At 35.7% G+C, this 24,806-nt stretch overlaps 1 protein-coding gene and 1 long non-coding RNA gene across 3 annotated transcripts in view; one reads left to right on the top strand and one right to left on the bottom strand.

Annotated features, from left to right (window-relative positions):
• Positions 1 to 9,460, top strand: part of LOC131406169 (uncharacterized) — a 47,400-nt gene extending 37,940 nt beyond the window's left edge. The window contains exons 3-4 of the long non-coding RNA XR_009220079.1: positions 3,417 to 3,471; positions 8,894 to 9,460. This is a non-coding gene — a long non-coding RNA (uncharacterized LOC131406169). The remainder of the gene's footprint in view (positions 1 to 3,416; positions 3,472 to 8,893) is intronic.
• Positions 1 to 24,806, bottom strand: part of USP3 (ubiquitin specific peptidase 3) — a 96,838-nt gene that overhangs the window by 30,050 nt on the left and 41,982 nt on the right. For both annotated transcript variants that reach the window (XM_058541796.1, XM_058541795.1), the window contains 6 exons: positions 17,259 to 17,342; positions 14,074 to 14,155; positions 12,497 to 12,579; positions 11,163 to 11,276; positions 8,394 to 8,507; positions 1,665 to 1,811 (listed from right to left, as the gene is read on the bottom strand). In XM_058541796.1, the coding sequence (XP_058397779.1) occupies positions 1,665 to 1,811; positions 8,394 to 8,507; positions 11,163 to 11,276; positions 12,497 to 12,579; positions 14,074 to 14,155; positions 17,259 to 17,342 (624 nt within the window). The remainder of the gene's footprint in view (positions 1 to 1,664; positions 1,812 to 8,393; positions 8,508 to 11,162; positions 11,277 to 12,496; positions 12,580 to 14,073; positions 14,156 to 17,258; positions 17,343 to 24,806) is intronic.

Below are 24,806 nucleotides of genomic sequence, written 5' to 3'. Positions count from 1 at the left end.
GAGAAAAGGATACTGATCAAATCTTAGCTATCTGATGTGCATGGCATTAAGTTTAGTATACAATGACTTAAAACAAGATTTGTAAATAATTTCAAAATCACTGTTCCATTTATTATAACTGCACACCAAGAGTGTTGAAATATTGGCTACTTGGATAGGCTCTTATGCTGCTAGGGTCCTTTATATTGGCACTAATGATTTTCTATGTACTAAAAAGAACACATCTGCCATCTACTACTATCCCCAACCCCACCTTCAGTAGGGTTGGATGTGTTTGTACAAGTAAACACAAATATTGCATAGGAGACCTTTTTTGTAGTTTTAGCAAATATGATCCTTAGATCCTGAAATGCCTCCTCCAATGAATTTAAAGAAATATAAGGAAAACTGAATTTTGAATATTTGATAATAAATTTTTTCTTTTCTGTTCCTAACTCACTAATGGAACTTACAATTACTATTCTTTAAAATATCATGAAAGGATTTGGACTAATACTAAAAACTCATTAGTCACTAAAAGAACATCCTATGACTCTTACACAATGTGACTCCATGAGGGTGCTCTGGGCATCAAATAAAATAATAAAGACATATATCCTCTCACTTCACACAGACTACGCTTGATAGAGCCCAGTTCAATATCCTTTTTGTAGGAATATGCCATCATAAAATACGAAACAGACTTTTTCATTTACTACTATTTTTAATTTGGTGCTGGCAGCAAGAACAATTCTAACAGGCTCAGGTCCTTCTCTTTCTGTATGAGATGCTAATTGGAATCATAGCTACTAGGACCTGGAGGGCCAAACATTTTGACAAGTATGGCAATTCATACTTGTCGGCCAGATTAGCTTTGAGGCTGCTCTGTCATTAAAAAGACCTTATCTTACACTAAATCAGATTTATGGACTGCCAGGCAATACTACAGTGACCGCTATATATTACTTATCCTTTTCTTTCTCTGGGGAGTTTGTCTTATAAATCCCTTTCCTGCATAGGTCAATACAAAACTTTTCAAAAAATTTAAACAAAAACAGACTATAATTAACCAAAACCAGGCTTAAATAACAGTAAATCATCCCTGCCTCAAGCAAAATAAACATTCTAATCTCAATGTATATTTTGGGGTATTAGTATCTGGTAATGCAATCCAAAAGGTTTGTTGTATTCATACTGAGAGGCAAGAAAAAATTCTGAGGACTTACAAATGCCTCAATTTCATTAAAGAACAGAAATACTTTAGGAAAATTCAAGTCCAAAATGAGGCTTTAGGAAAATTCACATTCAAAATATTTTAAGCTTTTGTTTTTAGTGAACAAATAATTATTTGAGTATATGAAAATTAAGCCTCCCATCCATTATTCAATACATTTGGAGGAAAATTTTTCAGTGCTAAATTGTACAAATATTTTCTACTTTTTTCCAAGTTTTACAATAATCTATACCAAAAACAATCAGAACTACACCAAGATACACATACAAGATGCCTCTGGTCTGGAAGCAGGAGGCATGTGCTAGTCCACTTGGTCACGAAGTTCAAGTGCACGAAAGTTTCGGCAAAGGTCCAGGAAAACTCTCCACCTTCCACTATAAATCTAATAAACAATAACACCAACAGAAATATCTGAAGTCCTCTTAAAAAACAAAAGGAAACTAAATCTTACATGCAACATTTGTTACTTGCAGACAGAGTAGAATTCTCCTGCAGAACTGCTGAGCGGGAAACACCATTGAAACCGCCCTGGAGTTCCAAGTGCAGGTGGTCCAAAAGGTAGCGCATGAATTCATGGGCGTCCTGCTGCTGATAACCCCTTGAAGCAAACAGAAACAGTCTGTCACTGGGGAGGCTCCGCCCACCTAGCCAAACTCGCAGGAGGGCAAAGCCCTGCGCTCAGAGCCCAGCGAGGCTCCCTCACCCTCTATCCCCACTCGCTCCATGTTTTACACATAAAATTTCTCTTCAAGGAAAAATTCTACTACTTAAAAACAAGTTTGAAAACACAGAATGTTAGAGCTAATTGGACGTGTAGTGATCTCAACTGACCTCACTTTAGAGATGAGGAAAATTGAGGGTCAAAAAAAACGGAGCGGGGTGGAGGGGTGACTAGCCTAAAGTCCTACAAGAGAGTAACAGAGATGGCACTAAACTCCATGTCTCCCAGATGGACTCTGAATAACCCCACTATCCCACATGGCCTCTCTAGATGCTCAAATGCTAAAATTTCACATCTTACTCTCACCAGAAAACAAAGTATAAACCACCACTATAAGAAATAAGGAATGTAAAACTAATTCTTTAGATTGAAAGATACTAATTTTTAAACATTGGCTGAAAGGAAAAAAAACTTTAAAGCGTTAAAGATGTCTAACAGACTGTACTTGCACCCTAATCTCTGATTCCAAAGACATTTTTTAAATAAATACTTTAAAAGATGCATTGATTTATATACAATATGCTCCAGCCTAAAACTTGAATATATACAGCAATGTATTCTTAGGTTACTTCTTATGTTATATTCAGACAGGAAATTATATGGAATTCTTATACTAATACACATCAATGACAAGTGAACAGTGATGAAGGCTGATAGAAAATGAAGCTGGCACAGTTGGAAGGTCATAGAGGTTTACGTAGATAAAATAAATCAAGTAATGATACATACTTTCATAAAACTATGGATAGAGAAGACTTCTGCCTACGTTTTGTGAGCATGGAAGGTTCTCTTTAGCCTTTAAATTCTAAGTTTTTCTGGCCTAGTATTGAGTCAAAACTTCCACCACTCATCCAGGCAATAGTTCCATAAACAAAATTTCTTTCAACCAGAGTTTCCCTCAATATATATTGCCCCCTTTTTCTGAAATTTCTCCTGGAAATCATAAATTATGAAAACCATCTGCCTAATCAATGGAACTTAAATCAGAAGTCACTTTAGCATTTCACTGTAACTTTTTCTAAACTATTGAACAACTAAATAATATATGTTCAAGTATTTCTTCTAAGACATGAATAATAATGTTAAAAATTCACAGTCAAAAGTATTCAGAGTTGGTAGCTTCTTTATATATCTAAAGAGGTGCTTTAAACTTTTTCAACACAATATCCATTTTTTTTCATGACTCAAGGTAAGATTAGTATTTTAGGTCATATCTGAGATTCTATCACATATAAAAAAGTTTTATTTTCTCACCAAAATAATCTAATATCTAATCATCATTTTTCTAAAATGGATCATGAAAACTAGCACCTTGTAGTTATGTCGATTTGCATTTTCATCAAACACATATCCATCCCTTTTTAATGTACATTAATTCAACGTACATCCCTGCCTGATGTACATTAATGAATGTTTCCAACCACATCATGATTCTCTTTTCTTATATCAAAATACATTATTTTCTGTTTCCTTTACCATTAGAAACTCATTTTTTTGACCTACATGAGATCATGGAACACTTAGCTGTTTTATAAAGGTAAGTTATGGGTTTCTGTTTCAATTTGTGATCTTTACCAGAAAACAGTCTGTGCTGCTTCTAAGACTAGGAAATTTTTCTGATTCTGACTAAAGAGACATTTATAGTTGCATCTTTAAACATTTAAATAAAAACTTCCATTGACTTATCTGAAAATCTTAAATAAATATTGTTTAGTATGTTAAATTCAACAAATTCGTTATCTTTTCAATTATTTTCCAATTATACAACCTGGCCTTCAGGGTTTCGTCTGTGGTCAACTGAGGTTTCTCTTGTTTGGTCATCATGGTAAAGGAAACACTCCTCACATTTGGGTGCAGTGGTTATGTTTTGTGTACAAATTATTTCAGGGATGTCACTCAAACAGGTGTTTGTGAATTAGTGACAAAATGGATTTATGAAGAACCAACTAGCCTCTCTGTGACAGGCCAGAATTAAGAGAGAAAAGAAGACAGGGAAATAACAGCGGCTCCAGTTTTAACACTGTTCCTTATCTTTACTTGTTTGTGACCTTAGCCAAAGACGACCTCCTTCTCCTTAATGTTTACAGAAAATCTATGTCACAGAGATGCTAGGAGAAATAATCATTGGAGAGCATACTGCAAATATAAAAAGCCTAAAAGATCACGAAGCATCCCTTCTGAATGAGGGGCCTGAGAAAGAGAGACACTGCTGAGGCACGATGTATAGGAATGGGCAACTGTATCTTCACAACAATTTTTGGCACAATGAGGCAAACCATATTTACCCAAATAAAACAAGAGACATTCCGATAAAGAATAATCAAAGAAAATGTTACTCTGTACCTGGCTTGAGTGTGAAAAGCACACATTCCAAATAATGAAACAGTCATCACAGAAAACAGGCACACACGAGTACTTGTGTGATGCCCCAACATGCGTAACTGTGACATACACGTGTGTATTATGGACTATTCTCTGCACTTTGGTGGTACCAGTACATAATGTGTAGAATGGCAAAGACCAGTAAGGAACAGGAGACGCTTCTACAGAATCAAATTTTATCCTTCTAGAACAAACTTCTAAAATACCTAGGACACACTAGAATTTTGTATCTGTTGTGTTCATATTAAAATATCTTTAACATTCATAAAAGAATTCTAAGTTATTGTTTTACCCTAATTATCTACAAAACCAAAATCAGTTAAGTTTAGCTATTCCTATCCAGTATGTGGCACCAGTCTTGGCTGAGTTGCTTCAAGACAAAAATGCCAGAAAATTAAAATGACAATGATGAGTCTTTTTGTTGACAAATACAGAAAAAACATAAAATAGCAAAATTCCTAGTCAGAAGAACTAATACTGTTTAAATAGAAAATATCATAGCAGGGCCGGCCCCGTGGCTTAGCAGTTAAGTGTGCGCACTCCGCTGCTGGCAGCCTGGGTTCGGATCCCGGGTGCGCACCAGCGCACCACTTCTCCGGCCATGCTGAGGCCGCGTCCCACATACAGCAACTAGAAGGATGTACAGCTATGACATACAACTATCTACTGGGGTTTTGGGGGGAAAAATAAATAAATAAATAAATAAATAAATAAATAAATAAATAAATAAATAAAATAAAATATTAAAGTATTTTTTAAAGTTCTCTATTTACAAGTATCCAAAAAGATTATTGTTAAAATATCACATGCAAAGACCTATTTATTGTCTACAAAGATCTTTTATATTTTCTACAAAGCCAAGAATAGCTAGCAAATATAAGAGTAATGTTTTAGTAATTTATTCACTCATCATTTTTAAACATTCATTACAAGAAGAACTGATTTAAAAAACTAAAGAAACTCTGTCTTGGGAAGTCAAAGCAAATATATTAGATCAAGTCATACATGAAAGTATAAATTGCATATAAGATGAAAATATGAGAAGTAAAGGAATAGATACTGTGACCTGATTTGAATTATCAAGAGACTTTCCTGGAGAGTGTTAGCATTAAGCTGGATCCTAAAGAAAGAGATGGGGACCACAGGCAAATACGGAGGCAGGAATCACATGACAGTAAAGACACAGAGGCAACAAGACATGTTAAGGAAAGCAAAGAGTAAGAAACACTAGCAGAAAAGACTACCAAAATTACAAAAGCAAATATCTCTTGACCCAGCAATTCCTCTCGTAGATACCTGCATATGTATGTGTGAGACTATTGACTGCAGCTCTGTTTGAAGATCAAAAGAGAAGAAACCATTGGCAGGGGACTATTACGTAAATTATGACACAACCATAAAGTGTAATATTACACAGCCAGAAAATGGACTAAGAAAGCTATTTATATACTGATATGAATCATTTCAAAGCAGGAAAAAAAGATATGTTACCATTTATGTTAAAACTTACACATATGCTTATATATATACAAACACAATATCACCGAAAGGATACACAAAAATCTAGTATCTATGGTTGCTTCCAAAAAGCAAAATGAATGGCTGGGCAATAGAGTAAAAGAAACAACTTTCATCACATATCCTTTTTTTACCTTTTGATATTTTGAACCATTTGTATTTTGCTTATTTAAAAAAAAAAAAACTTTAAGGTATTTTTATAAAAGAATAAAGGACAAGAAAAGCTGGGCATACTAGGAAGCCATAAGAAGTGTGGCAAGTAGATATGTACGTTGGGAAGGTCAAATTTAGACTGCAGGAACAGTTTCCCTGCTGGGTAACTGGCTTTTGGTCTGAGTGGGAAAAGAAAGAATAGCTTTGATGATTTCTATATCCAAAGCTGTTAACTACATTTAGAGTACATTTTTTTCTGCATTTAATAAATGAAAGTTGTTCCTACTTCTACATGCATGTTTGTATTTCAAGGTCCTCATATTTCATTCCAAAGGATCAAATTCCCTAGACACTGTCATATGTTAATCAAGGAAAATGGGCTTTCTAAACTTTAAAAAAAATTTGCTTTGGGATTATAAATGTAATAGAAACATAATTCAAGACTCACTGCGCTTCCACATAGGCGTTATAGGAACTCCACCCTGCATAAGTAATAGGAAGAACAGCTACAAGAAGAAAGCCCCAGCTCCCTGCCTCACACCTGGGCGTTGTGCAGTGACACTGCACTAAGCTTTATCCATGATATAATCTCAAGATCTAGATCTGACCAAGAGAAAATTATTCTATGATTACATGAAAATGGGGAACAATCTCAATTATTACAGAACTAAGAGAAGCCCTGCTAAGAATACACAGGCATCCTATTCTCATCAGTCATTAAGAAAATCTAAGAGTTCATGTGTATTAGGAATCACTCTGGAAACTCCATGCCAAATTCCTCAACCTGGTTACCTTTTCCAAAAGTTCTTTGCCTTCATCGGTAGGAATATTAAAATGTGTAAAATTAAGCAGCTAAAAACTAAATCATGCTTACAGTTGGGCTATAGAAACTAGAAAGGGCAGAGATGTGGGCAAATTTAGAGGAAAAGCAGAATTCTATTGAATAAAAGTTCCATAATGTTTCTAAACTCCCAATGAAGAATGAAGGACCTGAGTCACCACGGGGACCAAGCAGAACAGTATAAAGGTAGTTGGCAGGCCTCACGCAGTCGTATGCACAAATTACCATTAACCGTTAACATATCTATCATCAACCAACTCCCCAAAGACCTGGGTTCTAATTCTGGTCCTAACACCTACTAGAAGTATAAGTTTGAAGAAGTTGCTCCCCCTCTGTCTCAGTTGTTTCTTCTTTAAAATGAGGCTAATACTTCCTACCTTGACAGGAATTTTGTTGTTGTGTTTTTTTAATGAAGATTGGATATAAAATACCTAAAGTGCTAGGCACATAGTAGGCATTCAATAAATGGAAACTATTTTTATATAATAATAAAACACAAAGATTAAATCCCTATCAAAAGTTGAACTAGGTGATAATGTTACAAATTTTATATTAAGTCCAAACCCGATTAGTGGTAACTTAACAGTCATTTCTACCTTTCCTACTTAGAGTGAAAAAATTCTGAAACCCTATGAGGAGATTTAAATGGCATGATATATAAAAGAAGTTTCCTTCAAAACGAGACCAGGGGTAACATTTCAGTAAGGCAACAAATTACAGTTCTTTGAAGTTGTTACCTTTTACACATTTCCCTATACTACCAATATATCTAAACTACTATTGGGCAATAGAGCAAGATACATTGCTAAGTTTTACTACAGCATGCTGATTTTTTTTAAAAAGAGAGGGATGTATATTAGGTGCCAAAATCATGACTAGTGAGAACCGTGACTTGCTTCAGCAGGATAAAATCAGCAGAAGGCGGCAAAGGCTGCCGTCAAACACCAGCAGGGCCCCAAACCTGCGATTACCTGACTCCCTAGAGGGAAGACTGACGGAGGAGAGGGCGTCGACTCCTCTGACAGCTGGGCTGTGTCCCTACTCAAGCGTGGCTCGAGACAGCACAGAAAACACAGTCGCTCTACAGCCACATTAGGATGTGGCCCAGCTACCTTCTGGAAAGTGAATCCCAATGGACTTGACTACAATCTTCTAAGACTTTCAGCACCCAGACCAGAAAAGTGACTATAACACCATGTGTTTCTACTGATTACATTGGATTTTTTTTAGTTGAAATAACAAGACAGTGTATGATGGTAATTATTCTTTATAAGATTTTGAAAGAATCAAGGAAATTCTTCCTAGAGCACATAAGTTATTCATAAGGGCTTTGTTTTTATAACAACAAAATATCCCACCCTTCGTTAAAGACATTTCTAATACATATCTATTACGTAAAGAAACACATTTTAGTCAGATATATCCAACTTCTGTTCTTCTCCTTAAAAAAACTAGAACAAAACCAGTCTTTATTATTTAGAATACCACCACTTCATTGGAAATTGTTTCAGAAAACGTGTAAAGACTAATAATGTTTCAAATATCCTTCATTAAATAATACTTACCTAAAATTTGGCATAATCTTCCAAACAACATAAAATAAGGACTCTGGGCTAAATGCAGTCTGGCTACCTTGCCATAAAGCACAGAGTGTCTTTCTAAACTCTTCCACCAAAGACCTGGAAAACAGGAAGGGACGATACTCTTAGCATTAGTGAGAGGAAAACAGGAAGGGACGATACTCTTAGCATTAGTGAGAGGCTACTATTTCAGTGTATAATGTCCGATTGTCTAAAATTCATAATAAATAAAAAAATGAAAGTATAAAAAGGTTCTGGCCTCCTGAATTAAGTCTGACGGTTAAGGAAGAGCCTCTCAAAAACCCATAAAAATAGCAGTAACTACTGACAAAACTAGTTTTTTAACCATATGGTATACTTTGAGTGTGCCAAAGTACTGCTATACTTGTACATAAAGCAATGAATAAGTTACAAACCAAATTACCTAAGAAGGTACGTTTAAAAAAAACTTAACTCCTGCATTTTTCCTTCTTGCCCCTCACTAGGAGCACTTCCCAGACGTCAGTGTGTGACCATCTGCTCTTCTCTGCCTCAGAGGGTTCATATGGCCACAGAGCTTCGACACGCAACTCGATACCAACGACTCTCAAGCTAAAAGCCAGATTAGCTTGGTCATTTCATGACCACTTTTATTCAGGTTTCTCCAGTTTCCAACAGGAATTTTCTACTGGATGTCCTCTTGTCACTTCAAACTCAATGTATACTAAAGCTGCTCTCTGTACTCTCCTACTGTCCCCCAATATCCATTCACCTCTTCTCTCACACAAATAGATCTTCTATTTTTCGCTTGGCATATGAAATCTTGGAATAAAAATTTAGAGTGTGTCCAACTTCTGAGAAATTTCCTTAAAGAGCAGTCCTTCGTATTAATCTCTTTCTTCTTCCTTCTAGCTGGAATGAGGACAAAATGGTGGCACTCTAGTACCATCTTGGACTACGTGGATGAGAGCCCCACCGTAGGGCTGGTGGAATAGAAAGCTAGAAGGAGCCTGATGATTGTGTGAAACATCCCTAGATATAGAATACCTCCAACTTTTACATGAGAAAATAAACCATGGATGTTTAAGTCGCTGTTAATTTTGGTTTTCTATGCATGTAGGTAAATTGATACATGTCCTCAACTTCAATGACTCTGTCAATACAACTACCATACTCATGGATACCTGACTGCTATCTCAGAGAATCTCAATATCTTCTTTCTCAACTCCCATTATCCAGTAGGTTCCTGGGATACAAATCATATTTTTTACTTCTGGTACCTGAACCCTCTTGCTATGTTTGAGGAACTCCCCACCTTAAGAGTCTGGGTGAGAGTCAGAGCCTGCCTCCCACTATGGAAGCTGAAAAGGCCAGATACTTGCTTTCTCAGCTTCCCTTGCAGCCCGGACTCAGGTACCTGGCCTGGGTTCTGCCTATTTGAAGCAGGAGTTAGTGATGCAAATGAGCTGGGACAGTGCCAAATCCTTTCTGGTGGCAAAGAGTATCATCTGGAGTGCAGAGGCAGCAGTAACAGTAGCATTCACTCAGCACCCAACTCCAGCAGTGCTGGCAACGGGAACTCTGGTGTCACACTGGGTAGTGGAAGCAGTGATGTCTTATGGGACAGTTCTGGGGATGACCGCACCTGTGGTCCTGGATGCCTAGACTCCAGACCTGATTTTCCACCCATCCAGTAATAGTTAGCTCACCAACAGACCTTCAGTAAATTTATTTTCTGCCTAACATGGCCAGAGGCAATTGCTGCAGTTTGTAACTAAATCCTCAGTGACACTAATGCATTAGGTACTACTAATTCTTCCCTTAACTTTTGTGAATACGTGTTTTTTCCTCTTCATTTCAGTGCTATGCCCTCCAACCCAATTACTATCAAGTGTGAAGCCTCCTTGAATGCAGGCATTTTCCAGCTCATCCTATATGCTGCTACCAAAGTAAACTCTTAAAACACCACTTCTAACGATGTCATTCCATCCCTGCTGCAATGCCTGGCTTTCAAGTTCCCCCATATTTTGGCTCTATCCAGACTGTACACTATTCTCAACTTTTATCCTACTCTCCTTCAGCCACCTAGGTAGAACACTGTCAAATTATATGATGGCTTTTCAAAATGTGTGGGGATGGAGTGTGTGGGAGCAGGGATAGACAGGCAGGGAAAATATTACATTAAAATATATATAGATTATAAATCATAGCCCTATGTCAGTAATGTTAAGATACGAAAAAATGTGCCCCTTACAATCATGATAATGTGACAGATCTTCTGAACCCCAAAGAGAATGTGGCTACACTGAATTTGAATACATATTGGTTCTCAATAATCATCTGTCAAGTTTTTCCCTTTCCATATCAATTAAGATTTGACTGTATTGCCCCATAATTAACTTGATGACTACAATTTTATTATCCAAGACAGATTCACCTAACACTATCAGACAAATCAATTCACAAAGACTAATGATATTCATGCTGGTCTACACCTACAACTGTATTTCATATATAGATGTCAATTTTAGAATGTTCAAATCCACAAAGACTCAGTAAGTAGAGCGCTAAATCTATCCTACCTATCAGGTAAATAGAAATAAAATGATTCCAACAATTATTAAGATTACCAGCTAGATACTTAAACACAATTTTTAGCAGAAGAGTTTTTTTAAATGTACGTGCCTATTAACTCACATATTACAATGGAAATCACCAGTAAGAGTCATTGGTTTTGTAGCTCAAAGCCAGAAAGGACACATTCTTAGAACTCACACATTGTTATCCCCTTGGCTCCTGGTGTGGTATGTTCGCCTTCCTGCTGTTTTCCCATTCCTTAACTCCACAGCGGGCAGTTCTTTGAAATAACAGCAAAACTGCTCAATGTTACTATTTTAAAAGGAAGGGAAGAAAATTATTAAAAAAAAAAAAAAAATTTACTAGGACTGTAAAGAAAGTTCTATGTAACATACATATGAATTTTGAAAATGTGATCTTTCAATTTCTCATTTAAATTGTTCTCAATGCAATTTCTTGCATTGAGTTTCTTCATTAAGTTTCCTCATTTACTCTAAGAAAACAGTAATACACAGATGACTTTGTAGAAATGAACAAAGAGCTTAAAGCAAAATCTCTGCTCAAAAAATCCTCAATTCCCCCCTCCCCATAAGTTACTACCATTTCTTTTCAGGGTACTTGTTTCCAGGTATTCAACACTTTCCTCAAATAAAAACAAACTGAAACCAGCCATATTGTTTAGACACACTATACAGAGTAACAAGGAGACTTCAGCAGTGACTACAATTTCTTATCTGAACAAGACTAGATAAGCTGAGAGACAGTACCTCTAAGGGGAAATCAAATGCGGCTTCTGCTCCTTATTAGCAAGGTGGCCTTGGGAAGATAATTTATTCTGGCCTACAGTATACAACTTTCAAAATAATTTCTTCTACATAACTTAGGTCAGCCTTGTTGGCTATCTTATTTTTAATACTTATTTTACATTTTGAAGATCTAAACATTCGATCTTATGACTATACTTAAGACTCAACTAATGAATGAATTAAGTTCTCTGAACTAGGTTCCCTGTAGCCCAGGGGTCTGAAAACTATGGCCTACTGACCAAATCTGGCCCTGGCCAGTGAGCTTTTACATTTTTAAAGTGAGTTTTACACTTGTAAAGAGATGTTTTAAAAAGCAGGGCAGAGGGGAGGGGGAAGAGAAAAATACGTGAGAGAGACTATATATGGCACGCAAAGAATAAAATATTTACTATCAGGCCTTTTACCGAAAAAGTTTGCTGACCTCTACCCCATTCAAGAAGCAACAGGAAATAAAAAATAACAGCTAATAGTTATTTACTGCTTGGCACTCTTCTAAGCACTTCATATAAATCATACTATTTAATCTTCCCAACTAGTCTATGAGGTAGAACTATTATCCCCAATTTTACTGATGAAGAAACTAAGGCACAGGGAATTGAGGTCACTTGCCCCAAGCCATATGACTAGAGAGTTAGAGGCAGAGAAGGATCTGAACCCAGGGCCTTCGCTCTTAACCATTCCACTAGAAATTAACGTCAGATACTTAAGCTCTGACTGTAACATTACCTGAGTGACTGAAGGATGGCATTCATGAAACACGTGTTCCCCAAATTCCGAAGGCCTGTGGCACAAATGGCAGTGGTGCTTCCCTGTAAAATGGGACAAGAAGAGGCTATCAGTAGTGCCAAGAGTAAGGCCAACTGTTTCAAACATCAAAGCAAAGCAAAGGCCTATATTTGAAACTCTAGCATCAAGCCAACCTGGAATTAGTCCTTTTCTGCCCAATGAATATTTAAAACTCTCTTTCTAATCTCTGTATAGGTATCTGGATATTTTTAGAAGGCTGTTTCTGATCCTGGAATTGTTCTAAATGGGAGTACCTCATGGAAGCTTATGAGGAAATCAGCATTAATAAATACCTTGGAGTACACAATGGAAAAACCAGGAAGAGCCTTAAAAGAAATAAAGTTTAAACCAGGAAGAGCCTTAAAAGAAATAAAGTTTAAGACTTAATGCCTTTTTAGGGCCGGCGCCGTGGATTAGCGGTTAAGTGCGCACGCTCCACTGCTGGCGGCCCGGGTTCAGATCCCGGGTGCGCACCGACGCACCGCTTCTCCGGCCATGCTGAGGCCACGTCCCACATGCAGCAGCTAGAAGGATGTGCAACTATGACATACAACTATCTACTGGGGCTTTGGGGGAAAAATAAATAAATAAAATAAAAAAAAAAAAGACAATGCCTTTTTAAAATTCTATTAAAACTACTACAAATTGAAAAATATAAATATATACACCCCAAGTATTTGTGACTCCAAACTTTTAACTCTAAGCCATGCATAAACGAACAATATGTTTTCCTACCAATGGAGTGTCAATCTTAAAAAAACGACTTGAACTTCCCTTAAAGACTAAGGCTTGGTTTTCTGATTAGCTCTACAAACGCAACATGACATCTGGATACTACACCTAGGCCGTGACTCTATGAATCCAACCCAAAGCATCTCTGCCCATAATTCAGATGGGCAGAGAGCACTTTAGCTCTTTCTTCCACAAAATCATAAGACTTTAATTAAGTGTGTGTCTAAACATAGGTAGCAAGACAGCAGAGAGGTAGATGCAGGGAAAATTACTGGTGTATTTAAAAATATTTAGCCATCTTTACATTTTGTTAATCCATTAATAGCTCATACATCTGGTAACAGATGGTTACCAGAATGAGAAAGAACATTCTTCCATGGTGAAACTGTATTAACGAAGTCCTAAGGAAATTTACCAAAATTCCAGACCCACAGAATTTGCACTAGGGACCTTTAACAGAAGGAAGCAAGGATCTTTGGGATCTATAGAAACGGAGCAATAAGGTACATGAGTAGGTGCTAAGAACAAACATTTGCTAAGGCAGAGGAGCACAGTAGTAATCCTGACGGGATTACAGGAAGGAAGGCACCGACAGATGGACTCACTGGGGTATTTAGTCACATCAAGAATCATTAGTACAAGTGGCCAACATTTTGTAAAATATTTCAAATCCAACACATACATTTATAAAAGCTTATAAGGGGCAACATTAATGTCAGAGTTGTAATAAAACAGTGACTAGATCTTAACCAATTCTTATATTTGAATAAATTTTAATTACTTACATTTACTTTTAATAACTTGCTGTTTAGTGATGAGTTTTCCAAAAGTTTTCTTTTTCTATGTCTGTCAGCTGTGAAAGCTGAACTATTAAAATATAAACAGAGTCAAAAAGACATTAATACATACATACTACACAGCAGGTTAAAGAATAAACTTGGCTCTTCTAAGCATGTAGGGAGGGTGTGGAGCCCTGCCTGGCTGTGTAGTAAGGCCAGGAAATGACCCATTAGGCCACTGTGGCCCACAAGCATCTGCAGTAACTGAGGAGGTCCACTTCCCTTGGAAATCCCCACTGCTCCTCCAGCAGGGTGGGGGACTGGAAGCAGCCACCACCAGGCACTTCCCAGAAGAGCTGGCCAGGTAGATGCAGTGTATGAGACCTTCCCTGTCCACTCCCACTCTATCTGCCTAGTCAGTTATGAAGCTTCAAAAATGAGAAGACCCATTCCTCACAACAAAAGGAAAACCCTGATCTGACATGATGGTTCTGAGATTTAACATTAAGTCTCAAATACTATGCTTTCTTCATTACTGTACTTCTTTCTCTACTTAAATACTACACTTCTTTCTTAATTTTGATAAAGATATCATGTTTTACTCATTTGTCGTAATAGATTATGATATGATCTGAGTTTGCAGAATGATAAATTATAGGCATATATAAATTGATTTGATTCAGCTATGCTGCAAAGGATATTCTAAAACAAATCTTAATTAGCACAGAAATTCTGAATTAAAATTATTCAAAAGTTTTCCTAATGAAAGAGATAATTTGCTTAAATTTTATCAGAAAGCAATTCCAACCTTCAAAAGGTCACTTTAAAATTATCATGTATTAGGAGAACTAATCTAAAAGAAGTAAAAATTATCATTAAACAACACAGACTTTTAAGTCTGCCAATTCTTTCCCATCTTCTAAAAGTACCAGACTAATCCAAAGTAAATACACAATTATTTAATTTCCACATGAAATATAATATCTTTGGAACATCAGATCTAGTGACAGTCAATTGCTTCAAATCTAAAAATATTCTTAGGAAACACGTCTTCAGAACTATGTGCATGTCCCTTCTCAGAGTATCGGTGACTACAAGGTAAGAAGAGACCAATTCTATACATTAAGTTGTTAAGTTATTCCTTCAGATTCTGTGAGTAAAGAAGCTGAATCCCAAGCACAGTATATATACTACTTAGTAACAATGCCTAATAGTTAATTTTCAGTTTTAACCCATATAAATAAAGCATTTAGCTTTTTTAAACAAGTTATTAAATTTTACCCTCAGTGATTCTCAAAATGCAGAATCCTCTAGATCCACACTGTCTAATATGGTAGCCACTTACTACACATGGCTATATAAATTTAAATTAATTAAACGTAAATGAAATTTAAAATTCGGTTCCTCAGTCATACTAGCCACTTTTCAAGTGCTCAATAGCCACATGTGACTAGTGGCTATCATATTGAACAGTGCAGATAAGAGAAAATATCCCTCACTTCAGAAAGTTCTATTGCACAGTGCTGCTCAGAGGCACTGTGTTTTACTTAACCTCTAGTCCAAGGTTAAGTAAAATACAAATATAATCATAGTTTTTAAATTGCAGCTTCCACTACAGACTAAAGCCTACATTTGAAAAACATAAAAATGAACTTACGTAATGTTTTTCAAAATAAGGAAAGGAATGCAAGGTAGATTTTTCAGTGGAGCCAAGTAGAAGCATAGACAAGGCAGTCTGTGACATCTTTTACCTGATGAAGTGCTCAATGGAAATGAAAGATTTGATAACTGCATAAATGCGTGCAGGTTCTTGACTGTCCTCTTTTCCCTTTGACTTAGTTCTGATGAATTTATTTGGGATTGAGATGGTAGTCTTTTTCTGACAGAAAACTATATCAATGGCAGAAAAATATTCTGCTAGCTACCCACTTCTATAACAAAGAAGTTAGTAAGATCTTTACAATGACATTACCACACTAAAGAGTGATATTACATAAATTACTGCAAGAATCTCCTACTTCACAGTTAATTGTGACAATTTCAGGCAAAATTAAATATTTTGGGTCTAAAATGTATCTGTACCTGTGTCTCTAATCGGCTCTTGCTGCTCTGTCAAAATTAAAAGACAAGAAGCACTTTGAAAAAGAGAGGAGCCAAAAGATGACAAGCCAAAAAGTACTTAAACCCAAAGTGTTTTAATTAGTTGAGATTTTAAAGAAATCAATTCTTCCCTTATCAGCTTTATAATCTATTTAGTCAACAAGATACACATAAAGGCTTTGGTTAACCAAAACTATACAGTTTCACTCAAAGAACTTAGGTTATTTCCTTTGGCTTTACATTTAAGTTTGCTAAGGGACTCTTACTTTGGCCATGTTCTCACAACAGCTTTTCTACATCAACTGTCAAAATAAATTAGATGGCACCTGATGATTAGGAGTGATTTACACCAATTTCACTGGAGTCAGCAGTCATTCCAGGGCCATGCTTCTATCCACTGCAACTTGAAAGGCATCGCTATTTGGATTTGTTTATTGCTTGAATTTGGGGTACAGTGAGTTTTATCTGAATAATCTATTTGGCTATAGCAAGAAAATTCTATTCACATAAGTAATTTCTTTATGATGACAAAGCATTTCACAGCTTCTTGTAATTTCAAGTGATATGTACTGCCTCTAACAAAAAGGGAAAAGAAGAAACTAGGATCTTGTGCTATCGTATAGATGCAGAGTGGACAATAATATAATTAAACCTAATTTCCCTTAAAAATAATGCATAAATTTTAGTGCTTCTAAGAAGACCTCATAATACATTTGACAAAGATTTTCTAATATCAAAGGTAACGCCATAATAATTTTATATTGTTTTCTGCCCTTTCCTTGCTCCCCTCAAATTCCCCTTGCACATAAATTGAGTAGCTTATAAGTTGGTGGATAATAACTAAAAAACAGGCTCTTGGGCCCTTGGCTGTGGTTTATAATAAATATTAAGTGAAACAAATGCTGAGCAATGACAATTAACTATGGGCGCAGTTTGAGATATCCAAACCCAAAGTTTATTTTATTAACATTTCAATCACACTAAAAACATGATAAAATTACGGAACATATAAACAAAAATACTACTCAAAAATTCTAAAAGACCCCTCAATCCCATTCCATCCCCTTTCTTTCCAAAGGCCTATTACTTACTTTTCCAAGTTCTGTAAGTGTTCTCTGACTTTCTGTACCAATCCCAGCTTGGTGTCATTAACCACAAAATCATCACAGCGATAACTGCAAGGAAAATATTAATCAATGTGTGTAAAGAGCTTGAGGAAACCACAGTAATGAAATCACTAAAAGTCCTGGCTGCTGCCAAGATGATCACATGGCTCTGCAGGCAGCTACTGTCGGTGGTAGGTTTAAAGAGGACTTGGAATCCACAATGGAATGTTTTTTAAGAGCCTTTATTTTAAAAAGCCACGTAGGCAATGAACACTAGCCTCTTTTCACATTTCATTCAAAAGCTCTTCAATTCCCCCTTGGAAAACGAAACAAGCTGCTAGGTGGGTGACATTCTTTTTAGTGTATTCTATTCATGTAGCATTAAGCCTAAAGCTTTAAGGTGATACTCCCCAACTCAAATTAATGGGGAGTTTGGGAGGAAGCGAGATTTAACGGAAGGGCAGGGAAAAGGTAATTAACCTGTAGGGATATTTGAATTAAAAAACTAAAATAAAACTATACATTTTAAACATAATTTAATTAAAATAAATTGAATTCAGACAGTTGAGAAGAATGAATCTTTTCATTCTGAGGTACTATAAAAAGTATAAAACAGTGGCTACATCTTTTAGGAAACTGGTAACTGCTTTGAAGAAAGACGTTTAAGGGGTTCTTTAAAACTGATCGTGTGTGTGTGTGTGTGTGTGTGTGTGTTTTAGCAAGTCAATAAGCAAAAAATATAAGGAATCACATGTAATAAACTTTAACTTGTACATTAACATTTAATTTTTTTTCCTGAGATAACGCCAATTTTAACAAAAACAACTTACAGGCTAGTATCAATATATTCTTTTGAATAGCAGCTTTGTATAAAACCACTTTTTATAACTATCAAAGAATAATGACAATAACACCACCATTCTGAGCAAATAAAACCTAGCATGCACAGCAATTAGTAAAAATTAGGTCATCTCCAGCAGAATCCAAAAAACATTTCTTACATAGCAGAAACCACTCGATAAAAACTGAGATAAGGAGGGGGAAAAGTAGTTTTAAAAAAAAAGGTTACACACAAAAGCATAGCTTGTGTCTTCTGTTCACAGGAGTCAAAATTCTAAGTCAATGCTTTTGAAAACTTTAAAATATTATATATGTAATTATTTAACACCCCTCCTCCCATTAATTGACTATTTCCTGTCAATCAAGAGTCTCTAAGTATTCTCCAAGTTCCCAGGATCAATCCCTAACATTTCCACAAACAGAAAAGCTACTTTTTACATCCTGGACCGTTTCTCCATGACCAAACTATCAGCAATGGCAATAATTCTTTATCGGGTTTATGACAAATACATAAAGGAAATAAATTAGTGAAAAGGTTTAATTCCTTGCTTCCTCTCAGCATAAAGGTTAAGAGGGTATGGTCTACTCTGCCTATAAATTTGGGCTTAAGGCACTTGGTCCTCTGTGAACCTTAGGCATTCGCTGAAGAATGAAATTGCCTTGTTACTCTAATTCCTCCCTACATTTTCATTCTATGTTTGCATAAATTTATGCATGTATTTCAGATAAAACAATACTCAGTGTTCAAAACAAAAACAACTCCAAATGCTAGAGTTCATCTGAGAAAGTCACCTTTCACATATTTACAGGCTACCATGGTATCTAATTGAAAAGTGAACCACTTAACCTCCACAAAGAAGTGTCTGCTTTGTCTAAAGAAACAAATACTTTCAAATTAAGTTAAATAACTGATTTTTTTCTTATTAAAGTAATTCTTTTTGGGGCCGGCCTGGCAGCATAGAGGTTAAGTTCACGCACTCCACTTCAGCGGCCCAGGGTTCACCGGTTCGGATCCTGGGCGTAGACCTATGCACCACTCATGGAGCTATGCTGAGGCAGCGTCCCACATAGAGCAACTACAAGGATGTACAACTATGACATACAACTATCTACTGGGGCTTTGGAGAGAAAAAAGGAGGAAGATTGGCAACAGATGTTAGCTCAGGGCCACTCTTCCTCAAAAAAAAGAAAAAAAAATGTACTCCCTATTACAAAAAAAAGGTAATTCTTTTTGACGTCACATGGATTCAGCCTGGCATATAAAATTACATTTGTAAAGGTAATATTTTCATATATTGAAATATAGATTTATTTATGGCCTTGCTCCATTTTGAACTAATCTGGCTTAACTGGGTCTAGTTCTTTCATCTCCCTGAACTTTCATCATTAAAGTGAATACGTTGGGCCGGCCCCGTGGCTTAGCAGTTAAGCGCGCTCCGCTGCTGGCGGCCCGGGTTCGGATCCCAGGCGCGCACGGACGTACCGTTTCTCTGGCCATGCTGAGGCCGCGTCCCACATACAGCAACTAGAAGGATGTGCAACTATGATGTACAACTATCTACTGGGGCTTTGGGGGAAAAAAATAAATAAATAAAATTTAAAAAAATAAAAATAAAAAAATAAAGTGAATACGTTGCTCTAGACTCTACAGCTGTGTACTGTGGCTAATGCAACCAGGGAACTAAACTTTAATTTTATTAAATTTTAATTGATACAAAATTTCACTTAACAATCGAAGCAGTATAAAATATTTTTCCATTAAACACAACTTTATGGTTTTGGTAAAACTATATTTCACTTTTATTATTACATCCATAAGATGTATTGCAGTGAACACGATGGGTGCATGTGTCATTTCTAGTATTACACATACGCATGTCACAATCTAGTTTGTGTCAACAGAATGATTCAGTTCAAGTTATTTTTCTATGCAACAATGTAGCACTGTGATGTGTTTGAGTATTTTATGCAGACAGCACAGAGTTACAGGGATACCTATGTAAATAGCAATTGGTAAACTGAATTACTTATTTTAATTACAATATAATTAAATTATTTTTCTAGCTTAAAAATTAAGAAAGAAAAAATTTTAACTTTCAAATGAAGGCACACTAATGAGGCAGAATCGATTGGAGAAGATCTGTCACAAATTTTACAAAGAATGGCAATTACAGCAGAGCAAAATTAATAAGTTATATAAAAAAAGTTTTAAGATAATAGAGTAGACAATATTGAGTCATTTTCAGCAAATGCATATTAATTGAATAAGAAGGTGCCTCTCAACAGTCAAAAATAATCAATTTTTATTTATTAGTCAGAATCAATGAAATCAGAATTAAATGTATAACAAAAAAATCTCCTAACGATTATTAAAGGATTTGAGCTTGTAATTTTGGCCAGCTATAAAATGACTTGAATTCTTGCTCAAGAAAGAAAACTGTTTTCAGGTGGACAGATGAAACTTTTAATTATTATTTCAGTTAAGGGAATTATGTTTATAAATTTGAGGAAAACATTAAAACAACATTTTACAAAAAGTGAAAGATCTTCGATTAACCACCAAGCAAAAATATCAGTGAATAAAAGACCTTTCTAACAATAATAAAGATCAATCAATTCAACATTTGAAAAATTGCAAGTACTTTTATTTTTAGCTTTAGATGAGTTTTACAAGATAAGAGATACTGGCCAATTAATACTTTTGCTACGTTCTGTCTCAAATGACTTCCAAATTTACAAAGAAATGTCTTTGCCTATTTGCAACCTTAAAAATAATCAATCTCATGTTGCAGATATTTGTTAATCTTTTACATCTGTCACTTTCAGCAAGACAGGAAAAAGTTAGTTCCTATCAAGACAGACAATGGGCCAGCTATGTGAGATCAAAAATCTAGATTTACTGGAATTATTACATTTGTTCCACTATGCGATAACATATCAAAAATATTTCTGCTCTGAAGTAGGCTGTATCACAGTTTAATAATTATCAAAATTATTCAGTATATATGTGCAAATGCTATAAATCATCACCAGTTTATGGAACTGTTGTAAGAAATAGAAGATAATGAATTTAATGACCGCATGTTCTTTGCCAATGTTCATGGCTTGAGTCATGGAAGAGTTTTACACAGATTTACTGTACTGTTAACTCTAATTCAAGATTTTCTCGAAACAAAAGAAACACTCGCCAATATTCAACAGTCAAAGAGCAACATCACAGTGTGATTTACATTTTCTCACTTTATCAGAGGGCACATTCGAATGAGCTAAATTTAAAGATCCAAAGAGAGAAAAAGCTTATTTGTGGCCTAGCTAGATAGGTTCAAGAATTTATGTTAAAATTTAAGCTTTTCATAATACAAATCAATAATGATTTTACACATATTTAATGAACAAATATCAGAAGATTTTAATTGTAATGGCATTATGTAAATTGGCTGCAAAATATATGACAAAAATTTAAGAACACTTTGTTGGTATGGATAAATCCAGAGTCGATATTCAGTTTAATATATAGTGCCCCTTTGAATTCGATGCTGATAATACTGAGTTGTTATAAAAGTTAGTAGATTTACTCAGATGTAGTTTTGAAACTGATATACTTTTGCTTCACAGTCAAATCAACTGTTCTAAAAATATGAGCCAGTTTCGTCAATACAGATGCAAATATTAAAGAAAATGGTGTTTTTGTACTTCATTCATTTATTGGAAAATTTTTAATAGCGTTTGGAATCTACTTTTTTTTTTGAGGAAGATCGGCCCTGAGCTAACATCTGCCAATCCTCCTCTTGTTTTGCTGAGGAAGCCTGGCCCTGGGCTAACATCGTGCCCATCTTCCTCTACTTTATACGGGATGCCGCCACAGCATGGCCTGACAAACAGTGTGTCCGTGCTCGCTGGGATCTGAACCGGCGAACCCCGGGCTGCTGCAGCAGAGCGTGCGCACTTAACCGCTTGCGCCACCGGGCCGGCCCCAAGGAATCTACTTTTTTAACTGCAATTTTTGTGAATCTAAATAGAGATCAAGCATTTCTGATGAAAATTTAGCATCTCAACAGAGATGTGCTGTAAGTGTAAAATACACACTGGATTTAGAAGGTTTCATTTGAAAAAAAGAATGAAAACTATCTCTAATAATTTTATATTGATTACATGTTGACATAATAATATTTGGATAACTAGGTTAAATAAAATATACAATTAAAATTAATTCACCTCTTTGTTTTTGCTTTTTTAATGTGGCTACTAGAAAATTTTAAAATACATATGTGATATATTATTTCTGTTGCATAATACTGCTAGTCTAAAGGGTATCTAAGACCCTACCTGCTCTAATATTCTATAATACTACCCAGTATCATAAAGAGGTAACAAATTCAACTTTTTGAACTACAAGAAATCAATTTTATTTCAGTTGGATTTTTCACTGGCTTAAAACAAATTTTTTTTTTAAGTTTTCACATCTGTCCCTACTTCTCGAGCCAATCTTAGGTTCTCTTACAGTCATTAAGAAAGACACTTATTTCTAAGATTATAACTTTTGTACTGTCTGAATTCACCACACTATACGAGCGTTATTTGATGATAGTGATGATGATGATGAAAGGAAAGCAACTGCTTCCACAGGTCCAAACTTAGAAGAGTGCCTGGCATATGGCAGAGGGTCAACAAATGTTAGTTTCCTTCCTCTGTGTAACCAAGAGCTGCCTCACAGCACACACCTCTCTAACTGGCCCCATTCCCCTGTTTTGATTTCTTCTCCCTCCCTGGCCCAGAGGTCAAAAGAAAGTAAGTAGCAAAAGGAGGAAATAAATGAGAATTTAAATGTTGTCTGGTTGCCTTAGTCTTTAGCTGAGACACTGCTCAAACTGGATACTATCCCACTAATATTGGTATTAAAAAGTCCCAAGGCAAACAGAAGAATTTAAAGTAAACAAGTTCTAAAAATCTCTTCCCGGTTTACAAATGTTGAAGCTATTTCTCAGAATTATGCTTACCTCTAACACCTGGAAAAAAATTTAGCCACTCTTCTTAGTTTTCCCTTCAAGAAGATTACACCAGAATAAGAAGGACAAAAAAGTAGTACATAACTTATAGGTTGTGTTTCAAAAGCTTGTAGATTGGTCCTCTGAAACTTGGAATGCATTTCCCATTTTGAAACAATGTTATAAAATATGGTTAAATGTCTGTAGGTGAAAATACACCTAGTTCCCAAAATATAGTTGAAATAATATAAAAAGTTCCACTCCTCTTTTTCTTCTTTCTCTACTAGCTGGCACTGAGCAACTGTGATAGGAGAAAGCTGGGCAGGGTCCAGATAACTTGATTAGTGCTTCGCTAGGCAAGGAGGTCCAGGGTTCAGCACCTCTTCATACACATAGTACATCATGTGTCTAACAAACAAAAGCCAGGAACTACCTATATTATACGACCAACTTTTAGGCTATTAAATTTATACTAAAGTTTTTATTTAGTGATTGTAGGTGATTTTTCAAGTAAAGATGAACCCTACTTCTAATAGACTACATGTCAGATAAGGAAAAGGTCCGCTTCTGTATTTAGTAAAAAGAAGTTTAAGAAAATTTAAGTAAATTGAACATTAAAGACAAAAAATAACACTCAGAAATCATATTAGGCAACATATTAGAGATATTAGATAAAGAAATAGGATATAAAAAAGCAAAGTAGGAGGGGTACTGGTATCTTTCTTTACTTCTAACACCTTGAGACAAACTACACTATCATCTTGGCTACGTAAAAAATTAGCCTCAAACCCAAATCCCTTGAGCCAAATATGATTTTAAAGTAGTTTTAAATTACTTTAAGCTGATAGTTAATAAACTAATTAAGCATACAGTGTGGTATTATATGTACACCGCTAAGAGTGGAAGATAAAAATTGATTTTACTACCTTGCACTGAAAGAACATATATCAAGTAGCAGGTAAATTTCCATAAGAAAAACACAAGTTATTTATACTATTATATAATTAGGAGGTTAAAAAAAGATAAAATCACAGCTTATTTTAAATTCTTAGTCTAACAGCAAAATGAAATTGTCCAATTTTTTCATTACATTGATTCCTTACGTGTACATCTTTAGATTTTGAATTATTTCTATTTCTAGCATCTAATCACGCCTAATCCTTTCTACCTCTCTTCCTGTAATCTCACTCAAACCCATATTTTTTCTCCTCCATTTCAATTAACCCTCTATTCTATAGTTTGGTTATTTCCTTTGGTGTGATCTTCCCCCCCGCCACACCGTGACTTTCCAATCCATAGATATCTAAAGCCGAATTAAGCTGCAGTATTTGATGGTCCCGCAATGTCAGCCTCACCTAAATTTTCTTCTCTCTCACCCTTCCCTCCCAATCTTCCCTTTCACTTCAGTATCACCTGCTTTACATTTAGCTTTAAGCTTTTATCCCATATACCACCAACTCCCTTACCCTTCCTTAACATTTTCCATGTAGCACCATGCACTTGTTCAGTGGCAAAAAATATGCCTCACTCGGTCATCCGAATCTGTACTTTCTTTCCCCATTCTCCAAAAATGAAAACATGCAGCATGGCTCAACCATCTTCTTGTCCTAAACTTAATGTAGGTTTACTTCCTTTTAAAAATTCTAACTTTAGCAACACTTGTTTCCTTCCTATTTTTGCCCTGCACTACATGCCCTCTCTAATTCTA

Source organism: Diceros bicornis, chromosome 5 (genome assembly GCF_020826845.1).
Source record: "Diceros bicornis minor isolate mBicDic1 chromosome 5, mDicBic1.mat.cur, whole genome shotgun sequence".
Lineage (NCBI taxonomy): Eukaryota > Metazoa > Chordata > Mammalia > Perissodactyla > Rhinocerotidae > Diceros > Diceros bicornis.
The sequence above is the reverse complement of the archived record's forward strand: the minus strand, read 5'-3'. Positions and strand labels throughout refer to the sequence as shown.